The sequence below is a fragment of the Halichoerus grypus genome, chromosome 14 (assembly GCF_964656455.1).
Source record: "Halichoerus grypus chromosome 14, mHalGry1.hap1.1, whole genome shotgun sequence".
In the NCBI taxonomy this organism is placed as follows: Eukaryota; Metazoa; Chordata; class Mammalia; order Carnivora; family Phocidae; genus Halichoerus; species Halichoerus grypus.
Window position 1 is genome coordinate 44,886,077 of NC_135725.1, and position 26,996 is coordinate 44,913,072.

The window sequence follows — 26,996 nt, forward strand, 5'->3', positions numbered from 1 at the left end:
ATTGCTTGTTTGTTTGTTTTTTAAGATTATATTTATTTATTTGAGAGAGAGACTGAGCACAAGCATGTGGGTAGGGAGCAGAGGGAGAGGGAGAAGCAGACTCCCTGCTGAGCAGGGAGCCCGATGTGGGGCTCGATCCCAGGACCCTGAGATTATGATCTGAGCCAAAGGCAGATGCTTAACCGACTAAGCCATCCAGGTGCCCTAAACATTACTTGTTATGGAGAATCTTGTAAACAAGTTTCTTATTACTTGAGATAGGTGGTTGGAGCGCCTGGGTGGCTCAGTCGTTAATCGTCTGCCTTCGGCTCAGGTCATGGTCCCAGGGTCCTGGGATCGAGCCCCGCATCGGGCTCCCTGCTAGGTGGGAAGCCTGCTTCTCCCTCTCCCACTCCCCCTGCTTGTGTTCCCTCTCTCACTGTGTCTCTCTCTGTCAAATAAATAAATAAAATCTTTAAAAAAAAAAGAGAGAGATAGGTGGTTGTCTGGGAGCTCATGGCTGTTGGAGGTGGGTAGAGAGAGATTCAAAGTCTTTGTCCGGAGTAAACATGTACTCATTAAATGTTTGTTAAAAATATTTCAAATCTAGGGGTGCCTGGGTGGCTCAGTAAGTTAAGCATCTGACTCTTGATTTTGGCCTAGGTCATGATGTCAGGGTCGTGAATCAGGGCTTGAGAGTCTCTCTCTCCCTCTCCTCTGCCCCTCCCCCACTCTTGCTCTTTCTCTCTCAAAAAAAAAAAAAAATTTCAAATCTATTAATGTTAATAAAGCAGTCACTGGGGATGCATACTAGGACATCTCCAATTATTCAGAGATATAGTATTAAATGAATATATAATATAAACATGGTTATCTGTAGATACTTTTTTTATTGAGATATAATTGACATATAACATTGTACAGGTTCAAGATATACAATGTGTTGATTTGGTGGGTTTTTTTCCCATTTTTCTCATCCCCTAGCCCCCCTTCTCTTTGCAATCATCAGCTCATTCTCTGTATTTGTAGGTCTGCTTCTATTATTTGTTTGTTTATTCATTTGTTTTGTTTTTTAGATTCCACATATGAGTGAAATCATATGGTATTTGCTCTTCTCAGTCTGACTTATTTTTCTTAACATAATACCTTCTAGGTCCATCCATGTTGTTCCAAATAGCAAGATCTCATTCTTTGTTATGACTGCATAATATTCCATTGCATATATATATATATATATATATATATATATATCTCATATCTTCTTTATCCATTCACCAGTCAGTGGACACTTAGGATGCTTCTGTATCTTGGCTATTGTAAATAATGCTGCAAAAAACATAGGAATGCCTATATCTTTTCAAATTAGTGTTTTCATTTTCTTTGAGTAAATACCCAGTAGTGGAATTATTGGATCATATGGTATTTCTATTTTAATTTTTTGAGGAAACTTCCTACTATTTTCCACAGTGGCTGCACCAATTACATTCCCACCAACAGTGCACAAGGGTTCTTTTTTCTCCACACCCTCACCAATACTTGTTATTTCTTATCTTTTTTATTTTAGCCGTTCTGATGGTTGTGAGGTGATATCTCATTGCAGTTTTGATTTGCATTTTTCTGATGATGAGTGATGTTGAGCATCTTTTCATGTGACTGTTGGCCATCTGGATGTCTTCTTTGGAAAAACGTCTATTCAGGTTCTCTGCCCATGTTTTAGTCAGAATGGTTTTTTTTTTTCTTTTTTTTTTCTTTCTGTCTTCTTTTTGGTGTTGAGTTGTATAATTTCTTCATATATTTTGGATATTAACCCCTTATAAGATATATAATAAAAATTTTAAGGCGTACAACATGTTGATTTGATGCATCTACATATTGCAATATGATTGCCACTTTTGTATTAGCTAACACCTCTAACATGTCACATAGTTATCATTTCTTTTCTGTGGTGGGAACAATTAAGATCTCTCTTAGAAACTTTGAAGTTTATGATACAGTGTTTTTATCTACAATCACTATGCTGTGCATTAGATTTCCAAGACTTATTTATCTACTAGTTGTAAGTTTGTACCCTTAAACTACATCTCCCCAATTCCTCCACACACATACACACCCAGTCCCTGATAACTACCATTCTATTCTGTTCTTAGGTAGATACTTTCTGAAGAAGGGGTGGTGCTGAACTTGCTCCTTTTGCTGGGACCAAGCCCCACACACATAAAGTTTCCAAATGAACCAGGCTCATTTTGATTCTCATGAAAGACATTCTAAATTAGAATTAAATGATAATTATTTAAACATGGACTAAAATGCAGAACATTAAAGACTTACTTTTCTTAAGCAAAAGAGTGAAACAGAGCTAAAGGAAAGAAGAGAACATGGGATTTAGGACACCCACCACTAACATGTCCTCTAACTCCTTTTTCTCCCACATGCAAGGCAAGATCACCATTACCCATCTGTGATGCACAGACTCCAGTTCTTCTAAACCCTATGTTTTTATCATCAGGTTTGACCTGTGGATGAGGACAGTGAGCATCTGAGGATAGCTTTATACACAGAGTCCAGAGGTTCATGTAACTTCCTTCTTAATGACTAAGTTGATTGGTATCAAGTGTTGTTTCCTTGAAAGAACCTCTTACAGTAATGTGTCTGTGGAAAATGAAAAGCAGCCCAATGATGCATTTGCACTTGGTCCTCTTAAGTGTTCTCAGAATTTGTTATTCTCTTGAGGTCTTTGTAAAAAAAAAAAAAAAAAATCCCAGAAATGTAGAAGTGCTTTAACTGGTTCCTTGGGGACATCCTCCTGCAAGATAGTTCCAGTGAATACTGCAATGTTCAAATTGAAGAAAGGGAGGAAAACCATGCACCAACACTACACAAAATCCTGGTTCCAGCTGTAAGTCTGCTTATCTTGTCTAATCTATGCTCATTTTAGGATCCACAGTCTAAAGGACCCAGAGTCCTTCCATCAGCTTGAACAGCTGATATGGTTTTATACTTGTTCTTTTGTGAAGAGCTCATGGTTTCCATCCAGATAACTAAAAAGAGAGAGATAAGCAGATGAACAGTCATATTTTACAGTTCTTTGCCCATGAGTCCATATTTGAAAGCCAGCAGGTGTTCCAAGAAATACCTGTTCTGACTGAGCAGCACTCTTTGCTTTTTGGAAATCGAAGGCAAAGCTTCATGAGCAGTATTTAAGAATCCTGGAGTCTTAGGGTGCCTGGGTGGCTCAGTCGGTTAAGCAGCTGCCTTCAGCTCAGGTCATGATCCCGGAGTCCCAGGATCGAGCCCCAAATCAGGCTCCCCACTCAGTGGGGAATCTGCTTCTCCCTCTGCCCTTCACCCCTCTCATGCACTCTCTCTCTCTCTCTCTGTCTCAAATAAATAAATAAAATCTTAAAAAAAAAAAAATCCTAGAGTCTTAAACACACAGTTACCATACTTTCCTGAAACTCTTTACTGACACCAAGGATGACTCTGGTTATGTCCCCAGAAGAATCTGTTTGCTTAGGGAAGAAATGAGAAGAATTTTGAGATAAAAATTGATGTATTTTATCCATTTTTTTTTTATTCTTAGTGAGAGATAGTTGAATATGCCTCCCTCTTTTAAAGACTAAAGTTATGTAAGAGGGAGGGTGGGGAAGTAGGGGGCCAACAAGTTGCTAAAGCCTGGAAAGAGAGCTTTAATTTTCCATGGTAATTCATCTCTTCTATGGTTGTCAAATTATGGTAATTGAAACTAAGATATCAGGATTTTAAGAATTGGAAGAGTTTGGATGGCTTTTTGTGTGTTAATGAGAGACCAATAAAATGTGCCTCAAGCTTGCACTAATCTCATTATAAGTGAATTAAAGTCTGACTAATTCAGAAATAATAGCTTGTGATTGAGATGATTTCCATTTTTGAGAGAAGGAATTAAGTCAAAATTAAGAAATGGCCGGCTAGGAGTAAAGTGCTAAAATAAATAAATAAATAAGGAACTTTCCATTACAAATCTGGTTTGGAATATATTTGAATATTTCTATTTTGTTCTTTCATATTGAACCAGTTCCAAGTCCTTAATTGGTACAGTCCTTAGCTCACTAAACGCAGTGCTGAAACTATTCTATAGTTTACATCAAAAGGAGGCATTTACTTAAAATCTCTGTTATCAGTGGACTATAACTTGCTTTGGAAACCATTTTGGATTGAAATTTCTGTTTTATTTCATTCCCAGAGGTGAATTTTATTTTGCTTAAATGTGAAGGAAACCACTTGGCTGTTTTATGTTAATGAACTGTTAAAGAAAGGAAGAAAATATTTTTTACTGCTTGACCCTCAAATGAGGCTTTTGTGCCCAGATAAATGCCTTGGAGGAAGAAATTCACACTTGGCACGAATTAAATCCTTGTGGTGGAATAGTCACTTCATTAACTTAAATAAAATTTATATTCAGGTTTAATAAATTTGAACTTTTAAAAAGTAAAAGCTTCTCTGCACTGAAGTTCTTTCATGTTACATTTTATAGAGGAGTGTGGTTCTCTTGGAGATGTTCCCGATGTACAATGTGTGTCTAGGTATCCTTTACTTACTAAAAGTGAATTTAAGAACTGAAGAGCAGCTGATAAATTGATACGGTAACAATAAGGTGCAGTTAACCCCCAGCCAACTCTGCTTGGTTTCCCAGATTTCATCTAGTATTAATATTTTACACATCTTTTTTTTTTTAAGATTTTATTTAGTTATTTGTTAGAGAGAGAGAGAGAACGAGAGAGGGAACACAAGCAGGGAGAGTGGGAGAGGGAGAAGCAGGCTTCCCGCGGAGCAGGGAGCCCGATGCGGGAGTTGATCCCAGGGCCCCTGGATCATGACCTGAGCCGAAGGCAGACACTTAATGACTGAGCCACCCAGGCACCCCAATATTTTACACACCTTATGCACATCTTGTTCCTTTTTTTATTGTTTTACATGCTCCGGAGTTAGATAAATCTGAGTTCCAGTCACTGGTTCTCTCTTTTCTCAATTCTCTCATCTATTAAATGGGAATAATAAAACCTTGCAAAGTTGTCGGAAGCTTATTGATAATGTACACAGAATATGTAACCTTGGCTGGATACCTCTAGAACACTCAATAAAGGCTAGAATTACTATTGTTATCCATAATTTTATAATGTCTTTCAGTAACGAGGACCTTTCCAAAATCCAGCATTACCACTTTAATATCATATTTCAGTCAATTAAATGAAATAAGCTCTCACTAAATAAAATAATACTATCTAGTAAAGGGAAGGCTTAATTCAGGGGAAAAATTAAATTATTTGTAAATCAATATGAGGTGTTAGACAATTATCGGATATTCTTTGGAAATTGCAGCAAGTGTTTCTCCTTGTTTTGTGGTTGTTTTTGTTTTTGCTAAGTAAGAAGGATTTAAATCAGTCTTTTATATTATGTGCCTTAATCTCCTATTTTTCAAGGATGCTTTTAAAATGTGTGTTTGTGGTTGGAAATATATGGGGTAAGGCTCATTTAAGTTAATGAAGCAGGTTTTTTTCTGCTTGTTTTGGTTTGATTTTTAGTAAATGATATCTTGATAATAACCCCTTGGCATTTGAACAGAGCTTTTGTAAATTATCTCAGTTAGTGATCACAACTTGGTGTCCCACCGTCCCAACATACATTGGACTGATGAGAAGGGTAAGATCCCGAGAGGGCAAGAGGCTTATGCAAGGAGAAGAGCAAAGTCTATGACCTACATCTTCAAACTCCTAATTTAGAGTTGTTTTCATTATTCCTTTTGGGGATAAGGCTAGGAAAGGAAAATAAAAGGAGGTGAAAAGCATAGAGCCTTAAGATCTTAATGATTAACACCAGAATTCACTTTTTTAAAGCAAGAAGTCATTATATCTCTTTGGTTTTAAAACATTTGGTGGTTCCCCTTTGTCTATTGCCAAGTTCAAAATTAGAAGGTATTTCTCTCATCTACAGTTCCCCATATAAATCCCAAACTCCAGCAAAACCAAGCCGTATCTTTTTATACCTCTATGCCTTTGCCTGTGGTTTATTCTCTACATACTCTTAACCCTCTTTCAATATCTATTATCTTTTTATAGCTGTTCTGCAATTAATTTATCAAATGTCTACCTAATGCTTACTGTGTGCTAGGTACTTTTGGAAGTGTTTCACAAATATTAACACAGTTAATCTTCATGATAATCCCAAGAGATAAGTAATATTATCCCATTTTACAGATGATAAAACTGAGATATTAAAACTGCAGAAGTGGTCAAGATTCCAGAAAGAGGATTTTGGTTTCAAAGTGGGTACTCTGGACCATTACACCATGTCACCTATGTACTCAGAATTTTAAAACTGAAAAACTTACCACATTCAGCCAAGACCAATGTCTAAATGGCATGCTACCTGAGGCCTCTGGGTTATAGAATTCATTACCTTGCAAATTTACCATCAACTGGAGCCTAGTCATCATCTTTTTAGACTCAGAAATCTGGTATTTTTCAGCAATCATACAAAGAACAGATCCTTTTCTTGGAGGTAGACTCACAATGACTTGGTCCATGAGATTAATGTTTCAAACTAGAATGCGAGTTTATTTATTAACTTACAGTGAAAAATAGGACTACCATATGGACCAAAATACCCACATCAGCATGACAAGCTCAGTCTGCCTCTCAGCAGTCCTGAGAAACCAGATCACTCTTGGCAAGTTGTTTGGTCAACATGGCATAGTAACAAGGGGTATTCCTGGGATGAACAGACATTTGTTGGCATCCACTAAATTAGCATGGGGCATCTATATCATGATAGCAACAGCCTTGCCAATGGGACCTGGAGGATATGCAGTTCATTGGCCTTTGGCCTGGGACATTGCTGGGCTGGCCACTGACAACCATATATCTCCATCATTCTCTTCTTTTCTATGATTGTAACACCTGCCAGCCCTTCCTTTCCTTTCCCACATTCTATTGTTAATGCATGTTAATGTGTCAAACTGGTCACAGTCAGGTCTTCTGGCCTGGTACCTTTCTATTTCTTTAGGACAGCTTTTGTGTAATTATATTTTCGGATGCTATTCTCTTTTTGATAACATCCTCAAGACCTAATACAAATACTATCTAGCTTTTCCTACACTGAATTATAACGACATTTTCTTAATACCAAGGACAAAATCATATTCATTCTTCTTTGTATTCCCAGAAGTAAATGCATTGCCCAGCACATAATAGGAGCTCAATGGACATTTGCTGAACAAACAAGTAAATTAGGTGGTGGTAAATCATCGTGATTATGAGTGTAAGCTCTGAAGCTGGATGGCCTTGCTTCAAATCTCAGCTCTACTCCTTAACACTTGTGGGATTTGGACAAATTACTTACCTGAGCTTCAGTTTTCTCATCTATAAAATGGGTATAATAATAGTACCCTATCTCCCAGGGTTCTTGAAAAGATTAAATAAATTAATATGTATAACAAACTTAGAAACGTACCTGGGATTTCATAACTATTAGTTATTAGTATAATCATTCTCTCAGCATTTTATATTATATTTTTACTTGTTTTGTAAAAAGTATGACTCATTTTGCAAAGAGCAGAGTACTGCTGTCCTTGCTTTAAGTGTCATCACTGAATATTTAATCAAAAATTGTTTTTGTTCACAGAAATTCAGTAAAATGGAAACTCCCATGTAGTGCTGATGGGAGTACAGAATGGTACAAATTTATGGAATGCGATTTGGCAATATTTATCAAAAGCCTTATAAAAGTTCATTCCCTTTAGTCCAGTAATTTCCCTTCTAGAAATTTATCTATCCTACAGCCATAGTCAGAAACTTAAACAAAACATACACATGGACATAGTTTATCACACTATCATTTATCAAACCCCTAATTGGAAATTACTTAAATGACAAGTCATGGAAGAATGATTACAAATATTATGTTATCTCATTTAATGGAATATTATGTAGCTCTCAAAGCTATGTCTTCAAAGTTATTTAACAGTGTGGGAAAATGCTTCCAAAAATTTTTAAGTGAAAAAAAAAAAACAAACTACAAAATGGTATAGGTGATGTGATTTCCTCCACACTGAGAAGAAATCAATAAAATCAAAATAATAGTGATTATCCTTAGGTGAGGCAACTCTGGGAGATTTTGTTTTTGTAGTCTTCCTTTCCCAAAACCTCTACAATGAGCATGTATTTTAGAAGTAAAAATAATTCTTTAAGTACTGAGTTTTCCTGTCCTTAGATGTGTAATTTTAAGACATGTTGAATATTAAGTCCCATTTTTACCTTATGCTAGATCTACATTTTCTCAGTGAAATATCTCTTCAGTCTTATACCTGAAATAATTAGGAAGACAGGATTCATTTACAGAAAACCTTGCATTAATATTTATTTGGCTAAATAAGCACCAACTGTAAATACTTATTTTGAAAATTTTTGGAAGCAAAATGAATGCTTAGTTTCCTCCCTCATAGAGAAATCCGTTTCCATGCATGACTTCTTAAGATAACGCTGTTTAGTATTTGATAGGAACTTCTCTGAGAACATTGATACTCAGAAGAAAAGAAAGACTCTTATTAGTATTAAGAGAAACTTGTTTTTACAAGCAAATAGTTTCAATTTTGAGCCTTTCACAGGTAGTAATGAGTTTGTTTTTCTTTTTATCACCTAGGAGCTGTGAGGGAAGAAATATCCGATATAGAACATGCAGTAATGTGGTAAGTATTGAGCTTCTGTGATTGTGATAATGTATTTTTTTAAGAACTGAATAATGCTAAGCAGTTTTATGTATCCTGAACAAGAAATCAATTAGTGTTTCAGTAAGAGTTATTCATCTCACCCTATAGTGACGGTGCAACCGTAAAAAAATAGATATTTTAATGTTCCTCAATATAAACTTTTAATCAATTGGCCAGATTGAAACTAACTAGACTATTTCAAAATAGGGACTCTGTTCTGTACTTCTCTGCTTTCTGACTTTTCACATCTAAGTCCCTTGAGAACCAATAAGAGGAATGATAAAAGGGAAACCACTGGGGTCTTGTGAAATAAATATTAGTTAATCAAACTCAGATTTGACAAATTCATTCATTCATTCAACAAATACTGTTCCATGCCAACTATGTGTGAGGCACTGCACTAGTACAGGGAAAAATAACATGTGGTCACTGTCTGGAAACAACTGTGATAAAGTAAGAGATGCAGAGAGAGAAGATAGATGTGCACATAACCACATTCTAGCACAAAGTATGACAAATGCTCGAAGAAAGGGATAAAATTGTTTGTGGGTTAAAAATGGAGAGACATCTGAAGGGTCGTCAAGGAAAAAGTGTTTTAGATGGAGCTTGAGGACCAGGAGAGCTGTGACTGATCCACAATGAGTATGAGGGAGTGACACTCAGTCCAAGTAAAGGGGACACGATGGGCAACTTTGGATGCAGAAATGTTTAAGGTGTGCTCTGCATATGAATTTGGATAGGATTGTGCCTAGCAGTATGGAAGAAAAGGACTGAAAAATATTTTGAGGTTACACGTTGAACAGATTTGAATGTTAGTCTTCCAAGCTTATATTATTTCAGTGAATGATGGGGGATCACTAGAGGCTTTGGAGCAAGGGGATGATATTATAGTTTCTTTCACTTCAGGAAGATTAATTCTGTCATGATATGAGGGATGCTGTGGAACAGGAAATCAATGGGGAGCAAGACACAATCAGCGCTTAAACCAGCGCTTTTATCTCAGAAGATATAAAAATTAAGGTCCTTTTGCAAGACCTAACAAGCAATTTAAATTAGAATGATGAACTGAAGTGAGAGTTAAGGAAACAGAGAGGTGTGTACATATTTAGAGCTCTTGCACTGGCCCATCCTCTGTTAGAGTAGCTCTTTCCTCACTATCTACATGATTGGCATTTTCCTTATTCCAGTCATCTCAAATGCCACGTCCTCAGAGAGGTTTCCTTGACCATCTTATCTGATGTGCTTGTCCCACTGCCCAATCCCAACTCTCAGAACAATCTTGCTTCCTTTATAGTACTTTGACTTTCTTCATAGAACTAATCTCTACCAAAATTTATATTCTTTGATTACTTGTTTGTTTTCTGTTTTCCCACTCTAGAATGTAAACTCCATGAGGATAGGAACCTCATGCATCATGTTCTCCCCTTTATCCCCCCATGCCTGGAACTGTTGACTCACACCTATTAAGCACATGATAGAAATTTGCTGAATTTAAATGAATACTCAGGCTTCTGAAAGAATGGTGGATACCATCATCAAAACTAGGAACATTGGGAGGAAGTTTGGGAGAGAGAAATGAGAAATTTGATTTAAGGACACTATGGAGTTTGGCATGCAGGCTGGACTTGTAGGTGGTATATTCAACTGTGCAATGGGGATTTGATCTCGGGAAAGGGATCAAGGCATGAGCCATAGGAACACAAATAAGATGTATAAAATTTGAAGATTGGGAAGCAGTTCCTTAGGTAGAGCATGTAGAATCATAAGAGGAAAAAAGCTCAGAACTTTGGTAAATGTCTGTATTCAGAGAGAAAGAACAAGAGTGCCAGGTAAACCACAAAAGGCACCATGAGAGAAGTAGCAGAAGAAATAAGAATTCCTAAAGGTGTTCAGTAGGATAAATGTTGCCAATAGGTTGAACACTGAAAAAAAAGCCTGCTGGGCAATGGTTTATATGGTGTACTAGGAACAAAAATCAAGATAACAGGGGGTAAAAATGAATATCAATGAGAAAATGGAGTCGATGGGTATAAGCTATTCTTATTAAATATTAACAGAGGTATTTCATCATCTGTGGAGTCACATAAAGGTAGGTGGGTAGTTGGTCTGTTTGCAATGAGTAAACCTTGAGAAATAAGTTGATCTAAAAGGAGAGATTGATGATATGAGGTGAGGGGACACAGTGGGTGACAAGAAGAGGAATCTTGGTAAAGGAAAAGGCCATATGCTTCACTCTGAGAAAATAGAAGTAAACTGAGAGAGGAAGGATGAGGAACTAGAAAGATTTTGAAGAAAAGTTGAGGCTGCTCAGGATACACAGGCTCAAGCTTCCCTGTAGAGTTTTCTCTGTCACCTGCTGAAAATGAAGGAGGTGAGTTGAACTTGACGAAGTGAGCAGGAAGATCTACAACAGCCACCGGGGGAATCATGTGGAAGCCAGCAAAGCAAAATAGGGAATTGTTAGGTGGCCAAGAGGGGCTTCAGCTGAGGCCAAAAAGCTTGATCTGACAGAGAACAAGGGGAGAAGGGTGTTAGGACTTAGTCCAGTGGTGCACTGGGGCAGGAATAGAGAAAACTGGCATTAGAGGTGACCTGCTGCCAGAGTACAGATGAGATGAGCCAAGAGAGACCAAGATGAACGAAAAGTATTTATATTTTTAACCCCCGACCAGGGAGAGTGCACGCAACTAGAAGACATGATCTTTAGGAATCAGAGTTATTGTTCAGTGGAAAATTTTGCCTAGTTCATTTCCTTATTTCCACTGAGAACACTAGGTGCCACATAGGTTTAACTGCCGATTGGTTAGAAGAATCAAATCTGTAGTTCTTGAATTTTGAAAAAATGGTATTGACAGAGTTTGTTTTAGAAACGGTATAAAAAATGTTTAATGGAAATATACTTTAGCTCATTGGTTTTCTTTACTATCCCTTTTAAAGTAGTGATATCTTGTATATCAGGGTTATTTTTTTTTTAACTACCATGATGTTATTTAAGAATCTCCATAATGTCCATTCTGGTTCTTTATAAAAGCTTTTAAAATAGTGGAAAGGGTCCAAACTCTCCTGAGTAGATGAATGCCTAAAGCATCATGAGCAGATGTCTGCCTACCCTTTCCTTAAAGCTCTTCAGAAACAGCCCACAATTTCCTTGCTATCATTATGAGCACTTTTGTGGACAGATGTAGGCTAAGACTCAGACCTAATTTTATTTAAAACCCACAGTGTTACCTGAGCCAATTCTTTACAGCTTGCAGAATCAAACTGACCCTGAGTTTTTTATGAGAATCTAAAGTCTTCAAATCATTTGAAGCTTTTTTTTTTTTTTTCTGGCTTTTGGCCACGACAGAAGCAACATTGCCAAAACACAAATGAAAAATCTCATAAGAAAGAATCTTTTCATAATCACATTCCAGTTTCTCAAACTAAGAAGTTCAGGGCAATTAAGTTAAATATTCCCCTTTTAAATACCTGTTTTGGAAGAACTCAAGGGTCTCTTGTTAGCTAAGTGTCCAGGGTCAGTCCTTAATCCCTGACAGCTTCCTGAGGCTCTTCTGAACCTCTTCTCCACAGATTCACCCTCTTTTTCTATTCTTCATAGGTGCCGCATATGACATTTCTTTAGGTTCTTATTCTCCGAGGCTGAGGAGGAGAAAGTATCTCCTCACTTTTCTAATTTTTCTGCATTGCCTGAAAAATCAGCTCACATGCTTTTATGGTTTTCTTGTCAATCACTCTACAGACAGGGGGATATCAATAAAGGAAGTTCCCATGATGTTTGCCTAGTTCTCATAGTCATGCTACTTTCTTTTTTTTTTTTTTAAGATTTTATTTATTTATTTGAGAGAGAGAAAGCATGAGCAGGGGGTGGGGCAGAGGGAGAGGGAGAAACAAGCTCCCCACTGAGCAGGGAGCCCAATGCGGGGCTTGATCCCGGGACCCTGAAATCATGACTTGAGCCGAAGGCAGATGCTTAACCAACTGAGCCACCCAGGCACCCCCATGCTACCTTCTTCTACTATTTCTAGCTGGTCCAAGTAGACTATTTTCATTTCTAAGGACATAGTGCATTCAACCTTTCCCATTTCACAGTCCCTGCTCCTATGTAGGAAAGTGGCAGGCCCCTCTCAATCTGCAAGGAAAGGCTAAGAATACTATTGGGAAAAACAATAGGTGTCAACTAGCAAACCACTCAAGTGGGTCATTTAGGTCTCAGATCATCCCTGGGACTCCTCAAAAAGGTTTCCTTAGGTCACATCTTCATGCTTATTCAAATTAGACCTCAAATCTGGGCCCCTTGATCTTAAGTAGGCATTTTAAATTTACTTTCAAAGTGTTTAGACTAATATCGTGTTACTTATAAACTGTTTCTTTGTCACCATCCTTAACCTTCACAAGAGTTTGGAAGCCACATTTCTGTATCTCTTCTAGAACTCTTCCAGAGTTGAGTAGGCAGGGAATTCTGTGCTAAGAGGTCACGGAAGGTCCATGTCTGATTTTCTCACCAGCGTACATCCAGTGTCTAGCACGAATTGTCTAACAACAGCTTCTGAAACAGTGTGTCAGGGAACACAGCCACCTGACAGGTCTGCCCTGGGATATTTTAAATATTCAAAGGAACCACAGCGATCCTTGACATGTGTTGGGCACTATGCAAACTACTAGATCATGCTATATTCCTTTCTGTGACATCTTTGCTAAGTTGGTGAATAAGCAACAAACCCAGTTCTCCTGAAGCTTTGATTAAAAACAAGTACTGTGAGGGGCACCTGGGTAGCTCAGTCCATTAAGCATCTACCTCCAGCTCAGGTCATGATCCCAGGGTCCTGGGATCGAGCCCCACATTGGGCTCCCTGCTCCTTGGGGAACCTGCTTCTCCCTCTCCCTCTGCCTGCCACTCCCCCTGCTTGTACTTGCTCCCTCTCTCTCTCTGTCAAAATAAATAAATAAAATCTTAAAAAAAAAAAAGCGAGTACTGTGAGGAAATCAACGTAGGACCGGAGATGAGGGTGGCAATTGTCCAATCCGATTTCATACATTAAGAAGTTTTGCAGTACTCAACAAGTGCAAACTTACCATGAGTAGGTAAACCTGGTTATTTATGAATGAAATAAAAGCTACTATATATTTTTTTCAAATAGCTACTAAGTCGTTAAATAGCTACTAAGTCGTTAAGATGCAAATACCTATTGAGTTGTTTGGACCTAGACTTAATCAATGGAACTGTTAGGTATTCCTTTTGGCCTAGGGTGCTATAAAAAATTACTGAGATATGACAGGGGCTATGAACAGATGAAGCTTAGCAACCTCTATCACGTGGTAGGCTTTCAACACATATGACGAATGAATGAATGAATGAATGAATGAAATCCTAAATAAGGTAATATTTGAGTGGAGCCTTTCAAAATGATAGGAATTTTTCCAGGCTACAATGAGAGAGTGTTATAAAAAATGGAAATGGAATTTGTTGAACAATTTCTGCTGTGACCTACTGTGTCCCAGGCACTTTCTCTAGGCAATGGGGTATCATAGCTACAGAGAAAGGTAAGGCCCTGCTCTAATGAAACTTACTCTCTAGTGAGAGAAAGCAGATTATAAACAAATAAAGAGGAGTGTGACAATTTTGGAGTGAACAATTCTGAGGGAAATCAAGCAGGCATAAAGACTGACATGGGGGAAGCTACTGTGTATGGGGTGGTCAGAAAATTCTCTCTGACATGACCTTGGGGCCCCATTAGTATATGTGAAGGGGGAGGCATGAACTAACCCAGCTTCTCGAGGCACTGGTAGGTCATTTTATGAGGTACGGTATTTTATCCGTACTGAGGAGTCTGAATATACCCCCAAGTGTCATTCGTAAGGGGCATTCATAGCCTCTGACTAAGGGCGATGGGCATTATTTGCAAGAGGACCAGAAGGCTGACAGCAAGGGGATTGCTCTAATCACCCCTTTCTGTGCATTTCTCTTCTAGGCCCAGAGCCGGTCAGTCTCAGACTGAAATATATGAAAGGCAGTGGGAGGTTTTCTTAACCTCAAGTAACATGTTTCTTACCTGAGAAAGAAATTCTGAGGGAAAGAATGTTGGTTTCTTCCTAATAATGTTCAAAACCCTCCCCCTACTCCACGGAGCTTCCAGAGGGCACCCTGGGCATCCAGAGTGGTCCTCCCCAAGGCTGACTAGACTCAGGAGTACTGGACCTAAGAACTGTTCTTCCTGCTGGATCCATTCATAATTCCCTCATTAATGACCCATCCAGCTGAAGAGCAGGAATTTTCCTTATACTGTAATCTTCCTTGAGAAAGAGAGCACTCTCATTTTAAACTCTGACAGCACATGTCTCTCCCAAGTAACTTTATTAGGACTTGAATTGTAAGTTAATATAACAAAATTGGGGCCAGCCTCTCCTATCCTTACCCATGTGCATTTAGCCTTGTAATGGCCATCTCTGAGGGGCCATCAAGATGTGTGGCTAGGAGCTGAGAGTGATCTAAAGGACACACTTCATTTTTCAACCCCATGGACATGAAGGACTAGAAAAACCGTAATCTCTAAGTGGGCTGCCACTTAGTAGTTACATGCTTTTGAAACAAAATTCCTTAATCTCTGTTTTCTTACCTGTAAAAATGCCCTTCTTATATATATATCCAAAGAATGTTAATACGGTGTTTATGGTAGTTGAAAAATTGGAAACAAATGGAAAGGGGCTGGTTAAATAAACTGTGGTACGTCCATACCATGGAGACTATACAGTCATTAAAAAGAGTAAGTCGGATCTGTATGTCCAAGCCTGTAGAGTTTTTCCAAGACATATCAAGTGTGAAAGAAGCAGGTTGTAGAGTAATGTCTTTAATATGATCTCAGTCAGTTTTTAAAAATCCCCAAACTGAGGTCTGTCTGGGTGTGTGGCATACCACACGGTCTTGAAGGACACATATCAAATTGATCACAGTGATGATGTTGTGCAGAGAGAGATTTTGAGTAACTGAAAAAGGACTTTCCTTTTTGTATTCTGTATACTTTTGTAGTACTTTTGATTTTTTACAATGATCATATGTATTCTTCTATTACAGGTATAAATTTAAAAATATAAAAAAGAAAATGAGGTCGGGGCAAAATAGTTTGAAAGTCATTGAATATATATATTTATTTTTGAAAGTTTGAGGAAAAAAATTCACAGTTTTTCCGAGGATTACATGGGGAAACATCTAAAAGGCTGTGAGCATGCTCAGTAATGTTGGCTGTGCCCTCCCTCAGTCCCTTTCTTCTACTCCCCCTTTCTGCGGTGAAGTACTCTTTCCAGGAGAATACACTATTTATAAAAGTGAAAATTAGATCACTTTAAATTCCTGATGGTCAGCCTTACTGTGTGACATCATGGAGAACTTTTCTTGATTATTTTGCCAAATAAACAGGTTCCAGGTATTCTGGAACAAGAATATTAGTCCTCATCTCTGGCAGAACTGCAGGCTTATAATGCCCCTTCCTTTGGATGAAGTATAGGAAAACAGACTCTTTTTTAAGATTTATTTATTTATTTATTTATTTGAGAGAGAGAGAGAGAGAGAGAAAGAGAACACAGGGGGAGGGGCAGAGGGTGGGAGAGAATCTCCAGCAGACTCCCTGCTGAGCAGGGAGCCCCACACAGGGCTCGGTCTCAGGACCCTGAGATCATGACCTGAGCCGAAATCAAGAGTCTGATGCTTAACTAACTGAACCACCCAGGCGCCCCGGAAAACAGACTTTCTATACTATACTCCGTAGGCTGAACAGTTAGGTCTCTGGCAGCCTTATGGCTTGGCTTTCTTTGGCCAGACGAATGCTTGGTTGGAATTGTTATATATTCTCAGGAACATATCCCAGGGGACCAATCAATATCCCCCCCCTAACGAGTCTAACTTCCCACAAAGCTAGAATGAATGTAGAATGGTGACTTAACTACTTGTAGGGCTTTGTGGTTTCTGTGTGTGTATGTTTTTCCCTTTCAACATTGAGAATCACTATTGCTGAAACAAAAGGATCTTCTTTAGGGAACACATTTTCAGGAACATCTTGATTTTCCTGACTTGGACCATAATTCTTTCTATTTATGCTGAAATTAATAACAAAGGAAAATAATATTTAGGGGGCAAGAAGTGCTAAGTGACTTGTATTGTTTCCCTGCGGACAGAGTCCCTGTTCGAACCTCTGTTAGCACCAGCGCTAAGCAAGCTTTGACCATCCTGCAAATGAATTAATCTCTAAGTGCAAGTATACAGCATGCCATGTGGATAACTGGAGGTTGATTTTGGTTCAAAACACATCATTTCTCTTCCAATAGTTAAACACCGAGCCTTTAGAATAAATGGTTGAAAATATCTGCAGCAATTACTCCGGGAAAAAAAAATAAAAAGCCCTCATATTTTATGACTAACTGTTTTATCATTTGTGGCATAAAGAAATAAACATTTTTTTAATGATTCACAGATTCCTTCATTTGGTGGATCTGGTGGATATAGATCTCTCTGCAGTGCTTATTGCTAGGCAGCCAGCCAAGTTTTTAGGGATTTTTCCTCCCCAGCGGGTTGGGCCCTTCTGCTTTTCTTCTCCCCTAGGCCTTCTTTTGACTGCAGCACACATTTCTTTTCTTTTTAATGCTTCTTCTGACATGTCTTTATTGGACCCCTCCGAAGTCTCTCTACTTTTCCTTCCGCCTTAATGTGTTCTCTTGATGTGTTTCTTATCCTCTGCCTCAGCTTTTTACTCTCTGGGAGGGGTGTGACGTGAACATGACTCCATGGAGAGAACCCAGGCTGGGCTGCTCTGCCGTTGCCCCCCTGTGGTTGGGCAAGCTCTTCGGACTGCCCACAGCCTCAGTTTTCTCAATTATGAGTGGAAATGAGGGGCATGTTCACCTCACAGTACCCCTCTGCAAAAATCCATGCAATGATGTAACTACATGGGAGACCCGCAATGAATTTTCGTTCCTTCTGCCACCTTAGATTGGCAAAGACAGGTAAGGGATGGTCTTCCAAAAGAGCTAAATTCCCCCGCTGAGGATGATTTTGCCCTCATCCCTCACTCAGGATAATATGAAGAACTCCAAATCGTTGGGGAAAATACAAAAGGAAATATATTGTTATGACTAATTTCTGCTGATTGGCATCCTTCTGGTATATTTAAAGGCTATAGGGGAATTGCCCCCCCCCCCCAAGTTGGTCACAGTTTATTCTAAGCCAGCGACATCCCATGGAGACTATCAGAGGGAAGGTTGACAATACTTGTAAATAGCCTTTGAGTGATACGAGCTGGCCTCCCTGTAGTCACATGTTCTAGTTCACGCATGTAGTGCTAAATGATAAGAACTGAGTGCCTCACATAGCAGCTACGTTCTTTTCCTGTGGATTGATAGCTAACTGTCAAGCAACTGCTTTCCTAAGGCTGTTAGTACGAACAGGAATGCCTACATGGTCAACTCAGAATTTGTTTCCTTCAGTATCGTCATGATCACTTGCCATTATTGAAACTCTCTGAGGAAAAAGGTCAGCTAGACCTTTTGCAGGTGTGCATCTTGCTGTTAATGGTCCAGTCCAGGCTTGATAGATTTTTGAAGGGAAGAAAAACCCTTCATTGATTCACCTGATGAAGGGGATTGAAGGATTGTCTATCATTTCCTTAGAGTGTTGGGATTTATCGGACTAGAAAAGCTGGCGTGAGTCTCTCTCCCAGCTAGCTCCATGACCACAGGCACGCATCTTTCTCCTCTCTGTGTTGGCATCTCTATAGAAAATGACTGGAACACGGATCGTACACCTCAAAGGGATCCTGGCAAAGTCATAGATCTACAGAAGATCAGAATTAGAAAGGAACTCATTTGTTTTGGTTATCTGCCAGGTGCCAGGCCGAGGGCTAGTGACTAACTCATTTAATTCTCACACCACCTTGAGAGGTATTACCCTGATTTTACAGATAAAGAAATCTGGACATTTAAAGAGATAAAATACTTTACCTAGTGGTTCTAGTGGTGTTGCTAGGTTTGTATAAGGCCAAAACCCCATGTTCATCTCAGCATAATGCAAGAGGGTGTATCAATGATCTAGGCTGACTCATTTAGCAAATAACAAAACTACAATACAAAAAGATTAAGCCTCAAGCATTTTTACAACAGACGCTTTTTTTTTTAAGGAAAAGAGATATTCAAATAAGTTTACTATAGCAATTATAATCCTTCAAGGCTAGAAGTATATGAACTGCTGAGGATTTTAAATGTGCAATTCAAATGCAGCAGCAAAGGCAAATCTAAGCATCCTTGCTGAAAACATCCCAAATTCCCTCTCCTTTGAGCTTCTCCTCCTGTCAAGAGGATATAAATTTACTGAGTCAATACTTCTCAAAACTTACTCTCTCAAGTCCTAGTTTCTGAATTACACAAAATGCATGCTGGCCTCCAGTGACCCAGATAGAAGCTCAAAGTGGGGATTTGACAGTGACTTTGAAAGAAATTACTACTGCAGTTCTTCCCTTGGCAGAGTGCCTTGTGGAATGAAACTAAACAAGCTGCCATGCATAGGTTGCTAACGTGCAAATACTTGTCTGTGCTCAGCCTGCTCTCCGTGAGACTCGAAATGATAAGCGGCATCAAATCTTCCAATTAACACCAAGATGTGTTGAAACTCAGGCAACATCAATTCCTATGCTTTTTCCTCTAAGAGATCACTCCCAGACCTCTGTGCGGAGCCTTCTGAGCTAAGGCCATTGTTTAATTAGCCCACTTTCGTACTGTATTGTACTTCTAGGAATCTTTTCTTCATATGTTTTTCTCTGCATTTTCAACATCCTCCTCCTTTTCGGAGGAAACTGTGAAATTTAAAGAGGCTATCTTGGAGGTTTGGCTGTATTTTTTTTCTTTACAATCTTATGATGAGCAAAGCTACCCATGGCTCTGAGGATGTATTTAGTTGGGGCTTCAAATTCTGTTTGGAGTCCTGAATGAAATATGGTCATCACAGAAGGATGGGGAAGGGAAGCATTATTTAGGTGTCTTTGCCTTCAAATCTTTGCCAAGCAAATGTGTGTCAGAGCACATTTGACCTATAATGGACCATTCTCCTTTTCCCAAACAATATATTCATTACAAAAACTCCTGCCCTCCCCAAACAGAAGATTTTAAATGATATATCACTACATTTCACAAAGTGGAATTTATGACTTTTTAATTTTTCTTTTTCTTCCTTCAAAATACTGCTGGGAATTATTTACTTTGAATGCTTATAGATCCTGAAATGCAACTTGGACAAACCTCTCGATACTTCTAGAACTGGAGTTTGGAAATCAGTTTTCAGACAACTTTCTGTGGAGCCACCTTGACCTCATTGCTGGGTGGTGAAGGCTAAGCAGCCAGGTTTCTATGAACATCACCCCTATTGTGTCCAGAAGGGCTCTGCTCTTACCTGCTTTATTGATTAGCATCCTGCCTAAGATTCTTTGGGAGGAGGGTGGAAGTATCTCTGCAACAAAATAAGAGTATGAAACCCCCTGCTTTGTAATATCCCTCCTAAAATGTCTTCTAGTTTCTGTCTGATTATTTCTAGGGAAGAAATGTATCCACCTTATATATATTTGTGTACAAGGCTAATTGCAAGAGAGCGTTTCTTATAAGCTGATGTGTACTTTCCTATGACTTTCATTGAACTTTAGTTATTGACTCTGTACACGGCATTATGCTAGGAGCAAATGACAACAAAAAGATTTGTTCAAGATAGTCTACTCTCAAATGTTTTGAAATTGGAGGCAGGAAGACAAGGGAGCCAAAGATACAGATATTTACAATCCCATGCAAAATAAGATGTGAAAGAAAAGTATAAGGAAATAGCTAAGAGAATTTCAGATCTGGTATTCCCTCTGTTTCCAAACAAGCAGCAATGTCAGGTAAATTATAAAATGATAAAACCAATGACACAGCCAAGTTCAAAAGCAAGATTAAAATGTCCGTAGACCAAAAATGGAGCATACATACAAGATGGTGAGCAGTGCTGATGGTCACAGGCTTTTGGGCTCCATGACTAGAAGTAAGCAAAGATTAGTCCCAGCTCAACTCCTAAGGGATTACCAGGGCTAAATTTACTTGCACATGAGAAGGAGCCCCTAAGCCAGGTAGAGAACTTCATGTCAGAAACCTGGATGGGCTCTTTGTGTAGACAGTAGCTGAAGTTTGGTTTGGTTTGGTTTTAAATAATGATGTTTTGCCTGGGATGAGAGCTTTATCTGAAACGGTGGGTCTAGAGAGGATGGTAGACATCATGGACTGAAATTACCAAAGGACACTTTGGCTCTGTGGCTGAATTTGCAGCTTCCTCATTATGGATAAAACCCCAAATTCCAGGGGCACCCGGATGGCTCAGATGGTTAAGTACCTGCCTCTGGCTCAGGTCATGATCTCCAGATCCTGGGATCGAGCCCAGCATTGTGCTCCCAGCTCAGCAGGGAGTCTGCTTCATCCTCTCCCTCTGTCTCTCCCCCTCCTTGTGCTCTCTCTGTCTTTCTCTCTTAAATGAATAAATTAAAAATTTTTTTTAAAAATGAAATAAAATAAATAAAACCCAAAATTCCAGCATAGCAATTTAATTCTGAACTGGGAGCTGTATGAACCACATGGAGATAATCACAAAACTTTTAGAGCAGATGGGGACAAAGAGAAAAAAAGGACAAGCAAACTCTTTCCATTGAAAATAAGTCTACAAATATTTCAAATTTCCAATTTTCAAAAAAATTCCAAACACAGTAAATAACTGTATCAAGAAAGTCAACAAAATTAATATTCATGGAGGAGGAGCAAGATGGCAGAGGAGTGGGAGACCGAAATTTCGTCTGGTCCCAGGAATTCAGCTGGATAGGGATCAAACCATTCTGAACACCTACGAACTCAACAGGAGATCAAAGAAAAGAATAGCAGCAACTCTCTGAACAGAAAAGCGGCCACTTTCTGGAAGGTAGAACGTGCGGAGAAGTGAATCCGAGGCGATATTTGGGAGGATGGACGGCGGGGGAGGGGGCCTCTGTTGGCTGCTTCCGGCAAGTGATAGAGCCGCAGAGCACAAAATCGGAACTTGTACAAGTCTGCTCTGCTGAGGGACGTCACTCCGGTGGCTAAGCGGGGGTGGAACCCTCGCAGGGCAGTGTGGTCTCAGGACCCTGGGGGTCACAGAAAGACCAGGGGTGCCTGAGTGCGGCAGAGCTCCCAGGTATCAGAGCAGGGAAGCCGGCTGCAGAGACGGAGCCCAGGCGCGGGCTCTCAGCTCAGGGTTGCCATAAACCGTGATCCGTGGCACAGTCGGGCCACTGCTCCTCCAGCAGGGACCCAACAAGCGGCAGATCTGGGGAGACTCCCCTTCCTCCCCTGGGAGGAGCAGCGCGGGAGCGCACCGCAGGGATCTGCTGGGTTTGGAGACTCCACACGGGGTCATGTGCCAGAGATAGAAACGCTCGGTCACAGGCCGGGTGAGCACGGAGTGTGGCCGGAGACCGGGGAGATGGAAGTGACTGGCGGCTTTTCTCTGGGGGCGCACTGAGGAGCGGGGTCCCGAGTTCTCGTATCCTCTGTGGTGGAGATTGGGAGGCTGCCATTTTCACTCTCGGCCTCCAAAGCTGGACGGAAAGCTTGCAGGGAACAAAAGCTCCCGAGAGCAAACCCGAGCGGACCGGCAAGGGCGGGGCAATTCTGCCTCCGGGAAAGACATTTGGGAACCACGGCAACAGGCCCCTCCCCCAGAAGATCAGCAAGAACAGCCAGCCAAGACCAAGTTTACCGATCAATGAGAACGGCAGAACTCCAGCGCTAGGGGAATACTGCACATAGAATCCATGGCTTTTTTTTCCGTATGATTCTTTAGTCTTTCAAAGTTAATTTTTTTATTTTCTTTTATTTCTTTTTCTATTCTTTTTCCCCTTTTCAGCCAACATCTTATCAATGCCTTTTTTAAATATCTTTTTTATTTTTCATTTTTAGAGTCATATTCTATCTGTTCATTGTAGTTAACCTTATTTTTGGTATATATATAAGTTGTTCTCTCTTTAAAATTTTGGGATACAGTTTCTTCTAACAGACCAAAATATACCCTAAATCTCTAGTGTATGGCTTTGTTCTAGTCTCCTGCCTGATCACATTCTCTCCCTTTTTTTTTTTTAATTTCTCTTCTTTCTTTTTTCAACCAACTTCTTATCAAATCCTTTTATAAAATCTTTTATAATTTTCATCTTTACAGTCATATTCCATCCCATCGTATTTACCCTTATTTTTGTACATATATAAATTTTTCTTTCTTTAAAATTTTGGGAGGCACTTTCTTCTAACAGACCAAAATATGCCCCAAATCTACTGTGTGGCACTGATCTATTCGCCAGCCTGATCATATGTGATCATATTCTTTTTCTTCTCCTTCTTCTTTTTTCTTTCTTTCCCCTTCTTTTCCCCTGGTTTCAGGTCTCTTCTGATTTGTTTAGTGTATATTTTTCTGGGGTCGTTGTTACCCTGTTAGCTTTTTGTTCTCTCATTTGTCTATTCTCCTCTGGACAAAATGACAAGATGGAAAAACTCACCTCAAAAAAAAAGAACAAGAGGCAGTACTGACTGCCAGGGACCTAATCAATACGGACATTAGTAAGATGTCGGAACTAGAGTTCAGAATGACAACTTTAAAGATACTAGCTGGGCTTGAAAAAGGCATGGAAGATACTAGAGAAACCCTTTCTGGAGAAATAAAAGAGCTAAAATCTAACCAAGTCGAAATCAAAAAGGCTATTAATGAGGTGCAATAAAAAATGGAGGCTCTAACTGCTAGGATAAATGAGGCAGAAGAGAGAATTAGTGATATAGAAGACCAAATGATGTCTCCATCAGCTCCAAAGAAGCTGAGAAAAAGAGAGATAAACAACTACTGGATCACGAGGGCAGAATTTGAGAGATAAGTGATACCATAAGATGAAACAACATTAGAATAATTGGGGTCCCAGAAGAGGAAGAAAGAGAGAGAGGAGCAGAAGGTATATTGGAGCAAATTATAGCAGAGAACTTCCCTAATTTGGGGAAGGAAACAGGCATCAAAATCCAGGAGGCACAGAGAACCCCTCTGAAAATCAATAAAAATAAGTCAACACCCCGACATCTAATAGTAAAACTTACGAGTCTCAGAGACAAAGAGAAAATCCTGAAAGCAGCTCGGGACAAGAGATATGTAACCTACAATGGTAGAAACATTAGATTGGCAACAGACCTATCCACAGAGACCTGGCAGGCCAGAAAGGACTGGCAGGATATATTCAGAGCACTAAATGAGAAAAATATGCAGCCAAGAATACTATATACAGCTAGGCTGTCATTGAAAATAGAAGGAGAGATAAAAATCTTCCAGGACACACAAAAACTAAAGGAATTTGCAAACACAAAACCAGCCCTACAAGAAATCTTGAAAGGGGTCCTCTAAGCAAAGAGAGAGCCTAAAAGCAACATAGACCAGAAAGGAACACAGACAATATACAGTAACAGTCACCTTACAGGCAATACAATGGCACTAAATTCCTATCTTTCAATAGTTACCCTGAATGTAAATGGGCTAAATGCCCCAATCAAAAGACACAGATTATCAGATTGGATTAAAAAACAAGACCCATCGATATGCTGTCTGCAAGAGACTCATTTTAGACCCAAAGACACCCCCAGATTGTAAGTGAGGGGGTGGACAACCATTTACCATGCTAATGGACACCAAAAGAAAGCTGGGGTGGCAATCCTTATATCAGACAAATTAGATTTTAAACCAAAGACTATAATAAGAGATGAGGAAGGACACTATTTCCTACTTAAAGGGTCTATCCAACAAGAAGATCTAAGAATTGTAAATATCTATGCCCCTAACATGGGAGCAGCCCATTATACAAGCCGATTGATAACAAAAGCAAAGAAACACATCGACAACAATACAATAATAGTGGGGGACTTTAACACCCCCCTCACTGAAATGGACAGATCATCTAAGCAAAAGATCAACAAGGAAATAAAGACTTTAAATGACACACTGGACCAAATGGACTTCACAGATATATTCAGAACATTCCATCCCAAAGCAACAGAATACACATTCTTCTCTGGTGCCCATGGAACATTCTCCAGAATAGATCACATGCTAGGTCACAAATCAGGTCTCAACCGGTACCAAAAGACTGGGATAATTCCCTGCCTATTTTCAGACCACAATGCTTTGAAACTAGAACTCAATCACAAGAAGAAGTTGGAAAGAACTCAAATACATGGAGGCTAAAGAGCATCTTATTAAAGAATGAATGGGTCAACCAGGAAATTAAAGAAGAATTAAAAAATTTCATGGAAACCAATGAAAATGAAAACACAACTGTTCAAAATCTTTGGGATGCAGCAAAGGCAGTCCTAAGAGGAAAGTACAGAGCAATAGAAGCCTTTCTCAAGAAACAAGAAAGGTCGCAAATACACAACCTAACCCTACACCTAAAGGAGCTGGAGAAAGAACAGCAAATAAAGCCTAAACCCAGCAGGAGAAGAGAAATAATCAAGATCAGAGCAGAAATCAATGAAATAGAAATCAAAAGAACAGTAGAACAGATCAACGAAACTAGGAGCTGGTTCTTTGAAAGAACTAATAAGAAGAATTAATAAGATTGATAAACCCTTGGCCAGACTTATCAAAAAGAAAAGAGATCACAACCAACACCAAAGAAATACAAACAATTATACGAACATATTATGAGCAACTATATGCCAGCAAATTAGATAACCTGGAAGAAATGGATGCATTCCTAGAGATGTATCAACTACCAAAACTGAACCAGGAAGAGAAAACCTGATCAGACCTATAACCACTAAGGAAATTGAAACAGTCATCAAAAATCTCCCAACAAACAAAAGCCCAGGGCCAGATGGCTTCCCAGGGGAATTCTACCAAACATTTCAAGAAGAATTAATACCTATTCTTCTGAAACTGTTCCAAAAAATAGAAATGGAAGGAAAACTTCCAAACTCATTTTATGAGGCCAGCATTACCTTGATCCCAAAACCAGACAAAGACCCCATCAAAAAGGAGAATTACAGACCAATATCCTTGATGAACACAGATGCAAAAATTCTCACCAAAACACTAGCCAATAGGATCCAACAGCACATTAAAAGGATTATTCACCATGACCAACTGGGATTTATCCCTGGGCTGCAAGGTTGGTTCAATATCCGCAAATCAATCAACGTGATATAATACATTAACAAAAGAAAGAACAAGAACCATAGGATCTTCTCAATAGATGCAGAAAAAGCATTTGACAAAGTACAGCATCCTTTCTTGATTAAAACTCTTCAGAGTCTAGGGATAGAGGGAACATACCTTAATATCATAAAAGCCATCTATGAAAAACCCACAGCGAATATCATTCTCAATGGGGAAAAACTGAGAGCTTTCCCCCTAAGGTCAGGAATGCGGCAGGGATGTCCACTATCACCACTGCTAGTCAACATAGTATTAGAAGTCCTAGCCACAGCAATCAGACAACAAAAAGAAATAAAAGGCATCCAAATCAGCAAAGAAGAAGTCAAACTCTCAATCTTTGCAGATGATAGGATACTTTATGTGGAAAACCCAAAAGACCCCACCCCAAAACTGCTAGAACTCATACAGGAATTCAGTAAAGTGGCAGGATATAAAATCAATGCACAGAAATCAGTGGCATTCCTATACATCAACAACAAGATAGAAGAAAGAGAAATTAGGGAGTCGATCCCATTTACAGTTGCACCCAAAACTATAAGAAACCTAGGAATAAATCTAACCAAAGAGGCAAAGGATCTGTACTCAGAAAACTATAAAATACTCATGAAAGAAACTGAGGAAGACACAAAGAAATGGAAAAACGTTCCATGCTCATGGATTGGAAGAACAAATATTGTGAAGATGTCAATGCTACCTAGAGCAATCTACACATTCAGTGCAATCCCCATCAAAATACCATCCACTTTTTTCCAAGAAATGGAACAAATAATCCTAAAATTTGTATGGAACCAGAAAAGACCCCGAATAGCCAGAGGAATGTTGAAAAAGAAAAGCAAAGCTGGCGGCATCACAATTCTGGACTTCCAGCTCTATTACAAAGCTGTAATCCTCAAGACAGTATGGTACTGGCACAAAAACAGACACATAGATCAATGGAACAGAGTAGAGAGCCCAGAAATGGACCCTCTACTCCATGGTCAACTAATCTTTGACAAAGCAGGAAAGAATGTCCAATGG

General features: G+C 39.3%; 1 protein-coding gene across 2 annotated transcripts in view; it reads left to right on the forward strand.

The window, feature by feature from the left end:
- Positions 1-26,996, forward strand: part of ADAMTSL1 (ADAMTS like 1) — a 904,085-nt gene that overhangs the window by 564,459 nt on the left and 312,630 nt on the right. For both annotated transcript variants that reach the window (XM_078061266.1, XM_078061267.1), the window contains one exon: positions 8,653-8,698. In XM_078061266.1, coding sequence (XP_077917392.1) covers positions 8,653-8,698 — 46 coding nt within the window. The remainder of the gene's footprint in view (positions 1-8,652; positions 8,699-26,996) is intronic.